This window comes from Coffea eugenioides, chromosome 2 (assembly GCF_003713205.1).
Source record: "Coffea eugenioides isolate CCC68of chromosome 2, Ceug_1.0, whole genome shotgun sequence".
In the NCBI taxonomy this organism is placed as follows: Eukaryota; Viridiplantae; Streptophyta; class Magnoliopsida; order Gentianales; family Rubiaceae; genus Coffea; species Coffea eugenioides.
Window position 1 is genome coordinate 29,268,294 of NC_040036.1, and position 16,215 is coordinate 29,284,508.

Below are 16,215 nucleotides of genomic sequence, written 5' to 3' on the forward strand. Positions count from 1 at the left end.
AAGGAGATTCTTCCTCAGGTGACTCCTCATGCAAAGAGGGTGTGTGTTCCTCACTTGAGGAAGGAGTAGGAGTACGAATGCGAGCCCTCCTTGTGCGAGTCATAGTTCCTATACAAAAATAAGATGAACGTTCATTAGAAATCATAGAAACTTGCTCACATATGTGCAATGAGAATTTAAGAAAATTTCGGCAGAGTTTTCCCTTGAAAAAGGGTTAAACTCCCTGCCAAAATGTACCCAAATTTAAACAAATAACTTCCTAACAATTCTCAAATCCAATTCCCACATTTAGAAAGGATATTACCAATAAGGAAATCATTTCATGCATATTAAGTGCAAACAATTGAAAATTATATCTAATTGCAAGAATGAACACTCAAACACTTGAGTATATCTCCAATCCAATTCATAACACTCATAACACTCAATTTACATACACATGAGTTCCAATTCATCCAAACAAATACTAATTATCTCAAGTAAAAGTGGTTCAATGTGCTTAACTTAATTGGGAACACACTCTTTTACCCCATGGGCTATTGCTCTAATGATAGCATATCATTTTCAATTGGTATAACAGTGATGTATACCCCTCGGAACAAGTTCATATATTCAATGAAAGCAAAATTTAAGAGTATAAATCACTAAAATGCTCAAACCCAAAAATTGAGAAAAATTCTTAAAAATATCACCAAATTCACAGTTTTCTCAAAAATGAGCATGAAAAGAGTTGTAACGATCTAATTAAGCACAATGTAGCACAATTGTATCAAGAAATTCCAACAAATATGTATTTATCATAATATTCCCAAAAACTAGAAATATGTAGAATAAGAAGTTATAAAATGCCAAAGAAATTCGCAAATTGTTACCTCAAATGTGTAGGAAGATGATAGAGGATGATAATGATGAAGAATGAGGAACAAACAAGTCCAAAATCACTCCGAAATGGAAGAAATACAGTGCTGCCCTATTTCTAGTTTTGAAGATCAAACCCCCTCAAATTGATGTTTTTTCAATGAAATAGTTTAGGGTTTATGATCATACAAGGGTTGTGGAGGTGTTTATGATGAAAGATTGGAGTTTTGATGGTTAAAATGGAAAATTGGAGGGAAGAGGTAGGGTTTCGGTGAGAAAAGGGAAGAAGAATTTTGAAAAGTGCAGAAACGAAGCCTCGTTTCTGCTATATCCGCGAACGGATCCGAGGTCGGATCGTTTCTGGAAGGCCTCGGATCCGACAGGGCTCGGATCAGTCTCAACAGAAACACAGACGAGCCCTCGGATCTATCTGGGTTGGAAAAGATCCGAGCTCGGATCTATTGATCCGAGGTCGTATCTGTCTGGGATTTTTCGGATCCGAGCTCAGATCCATATTTCTCTGCACTTACTGCAGAACCTGCAATTTTTTTAACTTTTTCTCCCTTTTCCGGCCAATTCCAAAACACACATTGGACAAACTTTTTATCAATTCTAACCTCCCACGCACATGCAATATACCTTAAAGACAATATCCATCCTCTCAAAACACAACAAACACATATACATTGAAAATCGAGGGGTGAGGTTCTTCGATCATTTTTGCATTTTTACATCAAAATGGCATTTTTGAGCATTAAATACACATCAAATGAATCCATGAACCTTTATAACCATGATCTCACCAAAACTCACTTGAATTGCACAATGTATGTATAGGCATAGAAATTTTGAGCACTTAAAACACAATTTGGTAAGAAAAACTCCCTGCCAACATGTTCTTCAAGTGCACCTCCAAGATGGATGATAAAACTCCCGTATCTCCTACAAAAAAGTGAAATACATCTAATTAGTCAATTAAATTACACCAAAATGTAAAAAAAATACATAAAAACACACAAATACACTATTATTATTAGGTTGCCTCCCAACAAGCGCTTTTGTTTATAGTCGTTGGCTCGACTTTCCTATAACTTCTTTAATTCTCCATTGCATTTCCTAAGGAGTAATTTACTCCTTTAGGAACATTTTCTCCGACCAAATAGGGTTTCAATCTTTGTCCATTTACTTTAAATGGAGAACCATTTTCTCCTTTTATTTCCACTGCTCCATAAGGAAATACTTGAGTTACTTCAAATGGTCCCGACCACCTTGACTTTAATTTTCCTGGAAATAACCTCAAGCGTGAGTTGAACAAAAGTACATGTTGCCCTACCTGAAATTTTTTAGGAATAATATGCTTGTCATGCCAATATTTGATCTTTTCTTTATAAATTTTGGCATTTTCATATGCATGTAGTCGGTGTTCCTCCAATTCACTTAGCTCAAGTAATCGCTTTTCTCCTGCAAAATTAAAATCCATGTTAATAGATTTAATTGCCCAATATGCTTTGTGCTCAATCTCCACAGGTAGGTGACAAGCTTTCCCATAGACTAAACGATACGGCGACATCCCTAGGGGTGTCTTAAATGCCGTTCGGTAAGCCCATAGTGTATCATCTAGCTTTGTAGCCCAATCCTTGCGTGATTTATTCACAGTTTTCTCCAAAATGAGCTTTATCTCTCTATTAGCTAACTCTGCTTGTCCATTGGCTTGAGGATGATATGGAAGTGATGTCTTGTGCCTACAATCATATTTAAACAATAAGGAATCCAATTGTCTGTTACAAAAATGTTTCCCTTCATCACTTACTATGGCCTTGGGTATACCAAATCTACTGAAAATATTCTTTTTAAGGAATCTAAGTACAATCTTAGAGTCATTAGTAGGTGAAGCGATTGCTTCAACCCATTTAGAAATATAATCCACTGCTACTAAGATGTACTTATTATTAAAAGAACTAGGAAATGGTCCCATAAAATCAATACCCCATACATCAAATAACTCAACTTCCAAGAACGTAGTCAGGGGCATTTCATTTTTTCGAGATATATTTCCAGTTCTTTGGCATGCATCACAATTTTTAACATATTCCCTAGCATCTCGATACATAGTTGGCCAATAAAATCCTGATTGCCATACCTTTGCCACAGTCTTTGAAGTACTGAAATGACCACCTGTTTCAAGGTTATGACAATGATATAAAACATTATGTACCTCATCTTCAGGAATACATCTACGTATCATACCATCGGCACAATGTCTGTATAGCAATGGTTCCTCCCAAAAGTAACTTTTGGCGTCATGTAAGAATTTCTTCTTTTGATGATAATTAAACCCCTTTTGAATCTCTCCACTGACCAAGTAGTTAGCAAAATCTGCATACCATGGAGAATTTCTAAGTGCTACGACAAACTCATCCGGAAAATTCTCTTTAATTGGAACCTGATCTTTGATTGGAATATATTCCAAACGTGATAAATGATCTGCAACTAGATTCTCCGAACCCTTTTTGTCTTTTATCTCCACATCAAATTCCTGCAATAAAAGAATCCACCGAATTAGTCTAGGTTTTGCATCCTTCTTATGTAGCAAATATTTAAGAGATGAATGGTCCGTATATATAATAACTTTAGATCCTACTAAATAAGATCTAAATTTATCTAAAGCAAATATCACTGCCAATAGCTCTTTTTCTGTCGTTGCATAATTGAGTTGTGCCTCATTTAGCAACTTGCTAGCATAGTAAATGACGTGCAATTGTCCTTCTTTCTTTTGTCCCAAAACTGCTCCAACCGCATAGTCACTTGCATCACACATCAATTCAAATGGTAGTGACCAATCGGGTGAAGTTATAATTGGGGCCGAAATCAATTCCTTTTTCAACCTTTCAAATGCAACCAAACAATTGTCATCAAATTGAAAAGTAGTATCTTTACATAATAACTCACATAATGGCTTTACTATTTTAGAAAAATCTTTAATAAAACGTCTATAAAAGCCAGCATGTCCTAAAAAGCTCCTTATCCCCTTGACATTGCTTGGGGGTGGCAATTTTTCGATAACTTCTATTTTGGCTTTATCCACCTCAATTCCCTTGGAGGAAATCTTGTGCCCTAAGACAATTCCTTCTTTTACCATAAAATGGCATTTCTCCCAATTCAATACAAGATTTGTTTCCTCGCATCTCTGCAAAATCAATTCCAAATTATGAAGACAATGGTCAAAAGATGAACCATACACAGAAAAATCATCCATAAATATCTCCATAATTTTCTCAATATAATCAGAAAAAATAGCCATCATGCATCGTTGAAAAGTTGCAGGAGCATTGCATAAACCAAATGGCATTCTTCTAAAAGCAAAAGTGCCATAAGGACATGTAAATGTGGTCTTCTCTTGATCCTCTGGAGCTATAGCTATTTGATTATATCCTGAAAAACCATCAAGAAAACAGTAGAATTCATATCCAGCTATTCGCTCCAATAATTGATCAAGAAATGGTAGGGAAAAATGATCTTTTCTTGTTACCGTATTTAACTTACGATAATCAATACACACTCTCCACCCTACCACAAGTCTAGATGGAATCAATTCATCATTTTTACCCACGATTGTAGTTATTCCACCTTTCTTTGGTACCACATGAATTGGACTAATCCAAACACTATCGGAGATAGGAAAGACTATACCTGCATCAAGCCACTTAAGAATTTCATTTCTTACCACCTCTTTCATGTTTGGATTGAGTCTTCTTTGTGTTTCCACCACTGGTTTGCAATTGTCCTCCAATAAAATGCGATGCATGCATATAGAAGGACTTATACCATTAATATCTGAAATTGTCCATCCAATTGCCTTCTTACGCCTCCTTAAAACTCTTAACAACTTTGCACACTGCTCATCATCAAGGTCAGCACTAACAATTACAGGTAAAGTGCTATTTTCTCCAAGAAATTCATACCTTAGATGAGTTGGAAGTGGCTTAAGCTCTAACCTTGGAGGTTCAATTTCTGAAGGTTGTGAAAACCCTTTTCCTTGGCCAAGACTTTCATACAAATTACCCCTTTTATAAGGTGCTTGAAAATCCAAGTACTTGGCCAATTCTTCAATTTCTTCACACACATCTTCTTGCTTACCTAAACTCATTAAACAATGCTCAAGAGGATCTAAGTCAAGGTTTACTTGACTCATCTCTTGGGTTAGTTTATCAATTGTGCCAATAGAATAAGCATGGTCGGTAAAAGAAGGGTATTTTTCCATTTCATTCAAATTAAATTCTACTTCTTCTTCACCTACTTGAAACTTAAGCTTGCCATTTTTGACATCAATAATAGTACCTGCAGTAGCTAGAAATGGTCTACCTAGAATAATTGGCATAGATATATCTTCTTCCATATCTAATACCACAAAATCCACTGGAATGATAAATTTTTGAACTTTTATCAATACATTCTCCAACACTCCCAATGGATATCTAATAGACCGATCCGCTAGTTGCAAAGTAATATTTGTGCGTTTAAGCTCATGCAAACCCAATTGTCTAGCCACCGTTAAAGGTATTAATGATACACTAGCACCAAGATCACACAATGCTTTAGAAAAATCAACGTTACCTATGGTGCAAGGTATAGAAAAACTCCCTGGATCCTTCAACTTCGGTGGTAGCTTATTTTGAATAATTGCATTACATTCCTCCGTTAATGCTATTGTTTCGCAGTCTTCCAACTTTCTTTTTCTAGTCATGATTTCCTTGAGAAATTTCGCATAAGACGGAATCTGCAAAATAGCATCGGCAAAAGGAATATTAATGTGCAATTGTTTGAAAAGTTTAACAAATTTTTCAAAATCTTTATCAAACTTATTTTGCTTTAATCTTTGTGGAAATGGAACCGCAGGGGGTATTGGAATGGTAGCGGAAGATGATGGTTGATTTTCTCTTGATTTCTCCCGGCTATTTTCTTCCACTATCGCCTCTTGGTTCCTCTGCTTTTTTTCTTGTTTTTCATTCTCATCTTTGTCAACTTCCATCACTGGAGGATCTTCTAATTGCTTACCACTACGAAGAGTAATGGCTTTCACATGCTCCTTAAGATTGACCTCTGTTTTACTAGGTAATTCGCCTTGATTTCGATTATTCAACGAACTAGCAATTTGACCAATTTGGACCTCTACATTCCTGTACATTGTAGTGAGTTGGTCCAACCTTCCTTCTACTCGCTCAAATCTGTCTGAAGTAACTTTTGCGAGCTTTTCCACTGCCATCTCCCAACCAGGTTTAGTTTCAGCTTGTTGTTGCCTTGATTGAAATCCCGGTGGATTGGTTGGCCTTGGTTGATTTCCTTGATCCTTCCATCCAAAGTTTGGATGATTTCTCCACCCCGGATTGTAAGTATTCGAGTAGGGGTTATTTTGAGCATTACGATTGTAATTATTGACGAATTGTACCTGCTCAGAATCAACACACTCATTAGTATCATGTTCACCTCCACATATAGAACAACACGCTACATGAGCATTAGATGAACTTGGACCAACTCCACCTTGTCTACTTAGCAATTTCATCACATTATTCATTTGAGCACTCAACATATTGAGAGTGTCCATTTCTATCATACCTGCGTGACGTCTTGTATTACCTCTCTCATTGGCCCATTGGTAGTTATTTGCTGCCATTTCTTCTATCAAATTATGAGCCTCTTGGGGTGATTTACCCATTAAAGCTTCACCTGCAGCTGCATCGATCATAGTTTTAGTAGAAAAAGCTAAACCATTATAGAAGGTTTGTATGATTAACCATTCCGGCAGTCCATGATGTGGACATTTCCGAAGCAAATCTCTAAACCTTTCCCATGCTTCATATAATGATTCTCCCTCCAATTGACTAAAACTAGTGATATCCATTCTAAGCTTAGCAGTCTTTCCTGGTGGAAAATACTTATTTAAGAATGCTCTTGATAAATCATCCCATCCGGTGAAAGTATTAGGAGCATGAGAGTGTAGCCAAAGTTTGGCCTTATCTCTCAATGAAAATGGGAACAATCTTAGCCTTATAGCATCATCACTAACTCCATTCATTTTAATTGTATCACAAATTTCCAAGAATGTAGCTAAGTGTGTATTAGGATCTTCTACTACATTACCTCCAAATTGAGATTGTTGAACCATTTGGATAAGTGATGGTTTAATCTCAAAGTTGTTAGCATTTACCGCAGGCCTTGCTATGCTCGTTTGAGATCCTTGTGTTCCCGGTAGAGCATAATCTCGTAGAACTCGCCTATTTGCTTCATTTTCAGCCATTTCTTTTTCAAATGGTAGTTCTATCAAAATTTCCTCTATCGGTTGTCAAATTTCTTGTTCCTCTTGCTGTTGTGTGTGCCTCCTTTGTCTACGTAGTGTCCTCTCAATTTCTGGATCGAAAGGTGCAACTTCTCGAGACGCCCGGTACATACACTACAAACAAAAACAAGAGAAATTTTGCAGTTTTAATTCAACAACTTGAATAAAAACAATGAAAATATCTAAATTAATAGAGATGATTAGGCTCGAATATTGCTGCTCCCCGGCAACGGCGCCAAAAACTTGACGGGATTTTTACTATCAATGCAAGTTTAATTCCGATTTTACACCCGTTGGACTGCAAGTATACAGGTCGCAATTGTAGTACAAGATATGTATCGGGTCGATCCCACGAGGAGCAATTTAAACAATTACTAAGCCCTTGTTCTCTCTATTATTTAGACTTACAATTAATCTGAGCAGAGAAAGTCTAATGCTGTAATCTACAACTCTAATATACAAATCTAGTTTAACAAATGCTGAATGCAAATAGAGAAATTTCACTTAAGGAAGATTCTAGGGATGTAGATTCCACTTATGGTATAAACTACACAAATGAATGGATTTACTTCTTGCTATTATTCTTGCTTAACCAGAGATTTATTTCCAAGATTACCAAGTCTCATTTTCATGATGAAATGGCCTAGAGCAATATAGATTTCCCTATTTTCATGGTGAAATACTACTACTACTCTGTTTTATTTCATGAAATGCTAAATAATCCACCTAAGTGTATCTCTATTTTCATGAACATACAACTCAAGCTCTACTCATGTGTTTCAATTGTTATTACCAACTCTCATTGAATAATAACACTATAAACATGCTATTGGTGATCAATCAATAACAAGTAAGAACAGCTACACAAGTAGACAAGTTAATACAAGATATAACAAGTGTAAATCACATTCAATTAGTATTATTTAGCCATAAGTTTCTTCTACTCCCTAGATATAGAAAATTAGCTACTCATGAATGATTTAACAATCAAACTCACAAGTTTATTAATGCAAAACATCATGAAGTACAAGTATAAGAAAGGTAAAAGAAAGCTTAGCCAATTGAAGGTAAAGCTCTCCAATTCCTGCTATGTTCTTGTACAAGATGGTTACAAGTGAAAAACCAAATGCTTCTCTAAGAACTCTTAACTAGAGAGAAAACTTGTTGCAAGAAGGAAAACTAGCTACGTATGGTAATCCAGGCTTCTCCCCTGTGTTTCTGCATAAAAGGTGGTAGAAATTCCATTCCTCTCACTTCATAATTTCCTCCACTCAGATTTTGTAAAAAGAAGTCAAAGATATGATGTTTCCTTTTGTCCACACTCATTTGGTCTTCTTTTTTATTGCAGAAGCATGTGCCACCGATTTCTGTCCCTCAAAATAGCTGGAAAAGTTGTGAGAAAGGTAAAGAAAAACGGCTGTGCCACTTGCTGAAGAGAGAGAAAGATCCGAGCCACGGATCCGAGGGCTGAAAATTAATCCGAGCTCGGATTAGAGGATCCGAGGACTTCCCATGATGGATCCGAGGTCGGATCGTCCTGACCTCGGATACACTCCGCCAGAAGTACAGACGAGGGGTCGGATCTCTCTTGTACACACGGATCCGAGCTCGGATCCGTGTTGATCAATTTTCCAGATTTTCACTTCTTCCCTTTTTCTACATTTTTGCTCCCAATTTCTTGTGTACTTTGTCCTCTGGATGACCCTGACATTTCTTTCAACTTGTGCATGAATTTCATACATCAATTACCTTCACAATTTCACAAAATTAACGCATTAATCTACTCATTTATCAATTTCTTAACCCTTAAACAATATTTAAGCAATTATCACCAAAAGAGTTCCAATATGGCTTTAATCTTCTCAAAACATACTAAAAATTCATGCCAAATTCATACAAAATGTACGTTAAATATTCACTTATCAATAGGGGTGCAAACGAATCGAGTTGAGTTGAGTTTTGGTCTAATCGAATCTAATATCAATTTAATTTTATGAAACTCGAACTCGAGTTCGAATTCGATGAGTTTTCAATGTAAAGCTCGAGGGCGAGTTCGACTCAAATTCGAGTTGAGTTCGAACTTAAACAAATAAAAATAATTATTTTATTTTTAGGAAATAAATAAAATAATTATTTTTAACAAATAATAAAATATTAGGGGTATGTATGTAATTTTACTATTAAAATAAAAAAATGTATACATATATATAATCGATTCGGTTCGCGAGCTAACGAACTAAGTGTCTGTAAGCGCGAATTCGAGTTTGAATTTGGCTTGATCAACTCAAACTCGTGTCTCGAGTTCGATTTGATCAACTCGAACTCAACTTGAACTTGGGTTCAAATTATTAGCGAGCAGTTCGATTCATTTGCAATCCTAATAAAAGCTGTCGTAATAGCGTGTCGCATCCGCGGCAGATGAATGGCTGGGCTCTTCGTAATTTTATTCGCGTGCCTAAATTAAATAGAGTTTCTAGAAGGAGGCATGCAGAAGTCCTTGCAATTATTTTCAACTTGTGCACCTAGCTTCGTCAACAACAAAAATAAATAAATAAAAAAAGTGCACAACTGTTAGCTTTTTCTAAACACGTAGCACGTGCCAAAGATTAATTGTTGGAAAGCTCTGGAATCTGGAACGCAGGAGAATGACTGGGAGAACTTGTGCACCTAAAAATAAATAAAAAAATGCACAACTGTTAGCTTTTTCTAAACACGTAGCACGTGCCAAGGATTAATTGTTGGAAAGCTCTGGAATCTGGAACGCAGGAGAATGACTGGGAGAACTTGTGCACCTAAAAATAAATAAAAAAATGCACAACTGTTAGCTTTTTCTAAACACGTAGCACGTGCCAAAGATTAATTGTTGGAAAGCTCTGGAATCTGGAACGCAGGAGAATGACTGGGAGAACTTGTGCACCTAATTTCAAGAAACTTGAAATTAGGTGCTGGCAAAACTTCAAGAAACTTGACCATAAGAAGTCACCGTCATCATCATCGATGAATCGCACACGCATACCGGTATATCTTGGACAAAGTTCACCATAAGGCATCACCTTTGTCATTTAAACTATTTCTAGAAATGAAAATTAAAAACAACCAACTTAAAAAAAAAGACGATGAAGAATGTCTACAAATGAGAGGCCAATCATCACTATTTAATGATTTAACGCACATTGTCATTTTCTAAATTAACTAAAATCAAACTATTTCTACAAAACCCAACAAATGTTGTTTCTTTTCATCCCACAAAAGACAAAAAAAGATGAAAATCAAGCATTAAGAAAAATCATAAGAATATATTATAATTACATGTATAACATATTTAATATTTTAATTAAAATAATTATATTATTAGTTATAGATATCATAGTATGTAGATGTAATATAATTAATATTATCAGTCATACTAATAATTATATATTTATACTAATATAAATTATTGATTAGTTATACTAATACGTTTATACTAAATGACTAATTACACTTTTTATTAATGATATATTTATTCTATTATATACTTTTTATTAATGATATACCTTTTACTAATTATATATTTATACTAAATTATTAAATATATTTTTTACTAATTATATATATATTTTTATTCATTATAAACTTTTTTCCCTTAGGCGCGCAGGGCGGATTAGGTGCGGGGGCAATGGATGTTTAGGCAATAGGGAAGAATTTGGTTTCTCTCCAATGAATTCTCTCTCAATTTCCTACAATGTACATTTGGATGAATGACACGTGTCTTTATTTACTAAGAAGTAACAAGATCATTTTAAATTGAGATAATTTCAGAAACCTTCCCTGAGGTTTCTGACAATTTCACTGAGCTCCCTTGAGATTTTCAATATAACACTTACCTCCCTTGATGATAGACAATGTTATAATAACGTTCATAATTTTTCAAAAGATAAACCATTGATAAAAAAGAGAAAAGATAACAGTAAAAAGGAAAATGAAGAAAGGAAAACAATTATTCTTAACCAGGCCATATATTGTGGCCAAATTATTTTAGCCTTGACCATTAAATAATAACCTTTTTTTACTCAAATATGATAATCAAGAAAGATGCCTCCTTCCTTCCATCACTCAAATATGTCACTGCAGTTGATGATGATGGAAGCAATCATCACCATCAACAACCCAATTGTTCATATCATTGAATATAAAAAATCTATTGGATTACGGGAAAGTATAATTTGATAGACTGTATTAAAACTACTACTCCAACCTTACACTTTGTTGATATTTTGCCTGGATCATCTTAATGGACATCAAACTTGCTCTCAATAAAACTGTGTCAATTCAGAGAAAAAAATATGGGTTGATTTAGGATGACCAACCCAAATGTTGACAGCAGAGGTTAGAAGAATTTTGGAAATTGAGAACTTGGATGTTTGAGTGGAAAAAAGGTAAGGATTGTGAGTTGTATAACCAAGGGTTTGGTGAGCAATATATGGAAGAACCCTATAGAGAGATAAAGATTGTAAATTAAGAATTGCAATGGTGAATTTTGACATCTAAGACAAAGAGTTTGATTTGAAGAAGAAGTGAAAAAAGTTTGAAAATTTGGGTGGATATAGAAAATTATGGGGATGGAAAATATCAAGACACTAGCTAAGCAATAAAACTCATAATTTTGGTATTATACAAGTGTATTCTTAACTTTTTACAACTGTTAGATGAGGGCAATTTTGGACTTTCATATACTTTTTTGGTCTTACATTATCAAGGTGAAACCCAAATCTATGTTCTAGGGAAAGTATATGTAATTTTCAAAACGTGAGGGAAGCTGTCTGAAATTAGTAGAAACCTTAAGGGAGGTTTCTAAAATTATCTCTTTTAAATTTTACTAATTTTAATCCTTGTTAATAATTAAAGATACATGTCATATATATATATATATGTGTGTGTGTGTGTGTATTGTAGGAAATGAAGAAAGAATATACGTGAGGAGAAGTCCTTGTCCTTTATAGTGATCAAATTTCCAGGAGGGAGCTTTACCTTTTACTTCTAGAAGGTTTCTAGCTTGCACGCGTGGCTTGAATTTGCAACCGGCTTTGACCCAGTCCAAGATAGATTTTTTGCTGCCTCTCCTCTCGAAAATGGGGCTGACAAGTTCCATTTTGCACAAGTTAGTATATATTAATAATTTACTCTCAATTTATCTCAAATTACCCTCAATTTATACTAAATGATAATAATCAACTCATACTAAAGTGTATCTGATTTACACCAAATATTAATAAATCAACATACACTAAACTGCACGTGATTTACATCAAATTGGATCTGATTCACACTGAAAATCACCAAATATTGATAAATTAACATACACTAAACTGCACTTGATTTACATTAAATTGGATTTGATTCACACTGAAATCCTATTTATTTACACCAAAGGTCAACTTGTACAAAATTATACGAAACACAAATTGTGAGGCCCCGGCTCCCTCTCTATCCACCTTGACCAAGCACTATTGGTCTTCACATTAACCTTTCACTGTAGCCAATTTTTCCTTTGCCTCTTTATCAATTTCAGAAATGGGGTTTCACAAGTTCCATTTCGTACAAGTTGATGTAGTATTAACAATTTATTTTCAATCTATACCAAATTGCAACTTATACTAAATGACAATAATCAACTTATACCAAAGTGTATCTGATTTACACCAAATAATAAGGTAACATATACTAAACTGCACTTGATTTACATCAAATTGGATTTGATTTGCACCAAATCCTACTAATTTATACTAGCGGTCTACTTATATGAAATTGTATGAAACACAAATTGTGAGGCCTCGGATCCATCAATTTCCTGTGAAATTCGGATCACCAGGTAATATGTCTATGGCCAATAGTCTTACAACGCGTCGTTATCAAAGCTTGCGCTCTCCATCTATTTAAGCAGCTCCAACTTCCAAATTTCCTTATACAACGACTCTTTATCTAAAACAGTAACAATTTTAGCTACTCTCTTTTCCTTTCTTTCCTTGCGTTTCGGGTGCAACAACCAAGGACCATGTTGTTTGCTTGTGCTATCATTGCTCTTATTGTTATGCTATTCAGCCACTGGGTGTATAGGTGGAGAAACCCCAAGTGTAACGGGGTATTACCACCAGGTTCGATGGGACTACCAATTATAGGAGAAACAATTGAGTACTTGACCCCTTATGCAACAGATGATCTCCCACCATTCCTACAAAAAAGAATCTCAAGGTATACGTAACCCTTTTTTTTTTACCTCCTATCCCTCTGTACACCATTCTCATTCCAATCTATCAGATACAGTATTCAAATCTTGAATTAGATAATGAAAAAAATTCTAATAGCCCTCTTCTAACTGTTGGACCAACCTCAATACTCCTGGTTATCTAACCACTTCTTGACTAGCTATCACATATATATTTTAACAATATTACAGCAGTAGTAGTAATAGATTAAGAGACGGGTTTATTTGAATAGAGTATTATTTAGAATAATTACTGTAGTATTTTTTGTGATGTGATGCATGTGAGATAAAAAGGTGGTTGGAAATATAAAAAGATGAGCTGAAAAATGTGTTTATGATGCAAGCGAAATATTATTTGGAATAAGTTTACTATCCAAACAAACCCTGAAATTTGCCTTTGTAACATATCATCATGTCATTTGTAACATAACATCATCAGGAGTAAGATATACTATATTACCCTTTTTGTCAACTCCTCTAATATTCTTTTGCATTTTATTTGTGCTTTTGTCTTGTCTTTTCTTTGTTTCTTTGTGAATTTTCAGGTACGGGCCAATTTTTCGCACGAATATACTTGGGCAGTCGGTCGTTATATCAACTGATGCTGAAGTCAACTACCGTGTCTTCCAGCAAGAAAATAATGGTTTCGAGCTCTGCTATAGTGAGAGTTTCACCCGGATAACTGGGAAACAAGGTTTAGCTGGCTATCATGGAGACTTCCACAAGTACCTTAGGAGCTTAATGTTGAAGCTTGTTAGCCCTGAAGCCTTAAGAGAGAAGATGATAAACGACATGGTTGACAACACTCGAGAGCATCTAAGTTCTTGGAGTAAACTTGGAAAAGTAGATGCTAAAGATGGAACTGATGAGGTAAATTAATTAGCATCCTACTATTTGATTATATTAATCAGGATGAAATTTGTTGAATTCAAAGCCTTGAATTCAATGCATCAATTGTTGACTTTTACAAGCCAACAATTGTTGAAATTGGTGGCTTAATTCTTAATCCCACATCGATTGTTTTAGGAATTGTAGGATTGCTTGAGAGTTATAAATAGCTCTCAAGTCCTTCCAATTGAATTGTACCAAGAACAACAAAGAATTACCCATAAGGATTTTGTAATTCTTTGTATTCTTTCTTCTCTCCTAAATTATAAAAGCAGGCTGCTTGAGTGGTGCTCAGAGAGTAGGCAAAATTGGCCGAACTCCGTTATCAATTTTTCGGGTGCGTTCTTTCCTTATCTCTTTTATTTGTTCCGCATTTATTTATTAGTTTCTTTTCTATTGTAGTATAGTATTCAATATATTTGTCGGGTATATTTGTAGTGTTTTATACGGTTTATTTGGGTGTATTTTTCTTATTCGTGTGTACGTATTATTTATGTATACACGGGTATAGTTGTAATAATACACCGTACACGTAAGTTCTGTCTAGGAGACTGGGTTTTAAGTGGGACCACTTGTGACCCCTCCAGCCTTTCCTGGGAATTTACTTGGAATGGTAATTCTGTCTAAGGAGATTGTTTCGACAATCTTTCCTGGGAATTACTGAATCGGTTTAATCACTAGTTGTATTTTTGAGTGGGAAATTACCCGCTTTAGATTGTTTCGACGATCTTTCCTGGGAATTACTGAATCGGTTTAATCACTAGTTGTATTTTTGAGTGGGAAATTACCCGCTTTCCCCAACAAGTGGTATCAGAGCCGAAGGTTCGTCCTTTGGCTTGTTTGTAGTTTGTTATATTGAATACTATCATTTGAGTCTGTAATGGCATCTGACAATTTCACGTCAAGAATTGTATCTGGGGCATCGGCTTACTCGTCCACATGGTCGAGAATTCCAATGTCAAGTTTAAAGGTGGCGGTGGAGACATTTGACGGTACTGGCCATTTCGGCATATGGCAAGGCGAAGTCATGGACTCCCTTTTCCAACAGGGTCTTGACATTGCCATTGAAGAAAAGAAACCAGATGACATAGAAGAGAAGGAGTGGAGTACCATAAATCGGTTGGCATGCGGAACTATTCGATCGTGTTTGTCCAAAGAGCAAAAATATACTTTCAAGAACGAGACTTCTGCATGGAAATTGTGGAGGGCATTGGAGGAGAAATTTCTGAAGAAGAGTGGTCAGAATAAACTCCTAATGAAGAAAAGATTGTTCCGATTCGATTACCAACCAGGTACTACTATGAATGAACACATCACTATGTTTAATCAATTAGTGGCAGACCTGTTAAATTTAGATATAAATTTTGAAAATGAAGATTTGGCTTTGATGTTGTTGTCATCCCTTCCTGATGAATTTGAACATTTGGAAACTATGTTACTTCATGGGAAGGAAAATGTGTTTTTAGATGCTGTATGTTCTGCTTTGTATAGTCGTGAATTGAGAAAGCAAGATAAAATGAAAAAGAAAGTAGCTGCAGCAGATGAAGCGTTAGTGGCAAGAGGTCGTCAACAAAGCCAATCAAAGGGGAGAAGAGGAAGGTCCAAATCGAAAAGTAGAGTTGCCAAAGATGAGTGTGCTTTCTGTCGTGAGAAAGGGCACTGGAAGAAAGACTGTCCAAAGTTAAAGAAGAAAGGGAAAGCTCCGCAAGACGTAAATGTTGCAGAATGTAAAAGTGATGCGGAATCAGATTTCTCTTTGGCTGTATCACCTTTAACATCCCATCCAGATGAGTGGATTTTGGATTCAGCTTGTACCTACCATATGACTCCCATGCGGGAGTGGTTCTTTGAATTTGAAGAACTTGATGGTGGAGTTGTGTACATGGGA

General features: G+C 35.5%; 1 protein-coding gene and 1 non-coding gene across 2 annotated transcripts; both read left to right on the plus strand.

Moving 5' to 3' along the window:
- Positions 1-6,662: 6,662 nt before the first annotated feature.
- LOC113764316 lies at positions 6,663-6,769 on the plus strand. Its single transcript, XR_003467587.1, has one exon. It is a non-coding gene; the product is annotated as a small nucleolar RNA R71 (small nucleolar RNA).
- A 6,460-nt stretch (positions 6,770-13,229) lies between these two features.
- LOC113759407 (cytochrome P450 708A2-like) lies at positions 13,230-14,318 on the plus strand. Its single transcript, XM_027301979.1, has 2 exons — positions 13,230-13,426; positions 13,985-14,318. The coding sequence occupies exons 1-2, from the start codon at positions 13,230-13,232 to the stop codon at positions 14,316-14,318; spliced, it is 531 nt and encodes a 176-aa protein (XP_027157780.1).
- The last annotated feature ends 1,897 nt before the right edge of the window (positions 14,319-16,215 follow it).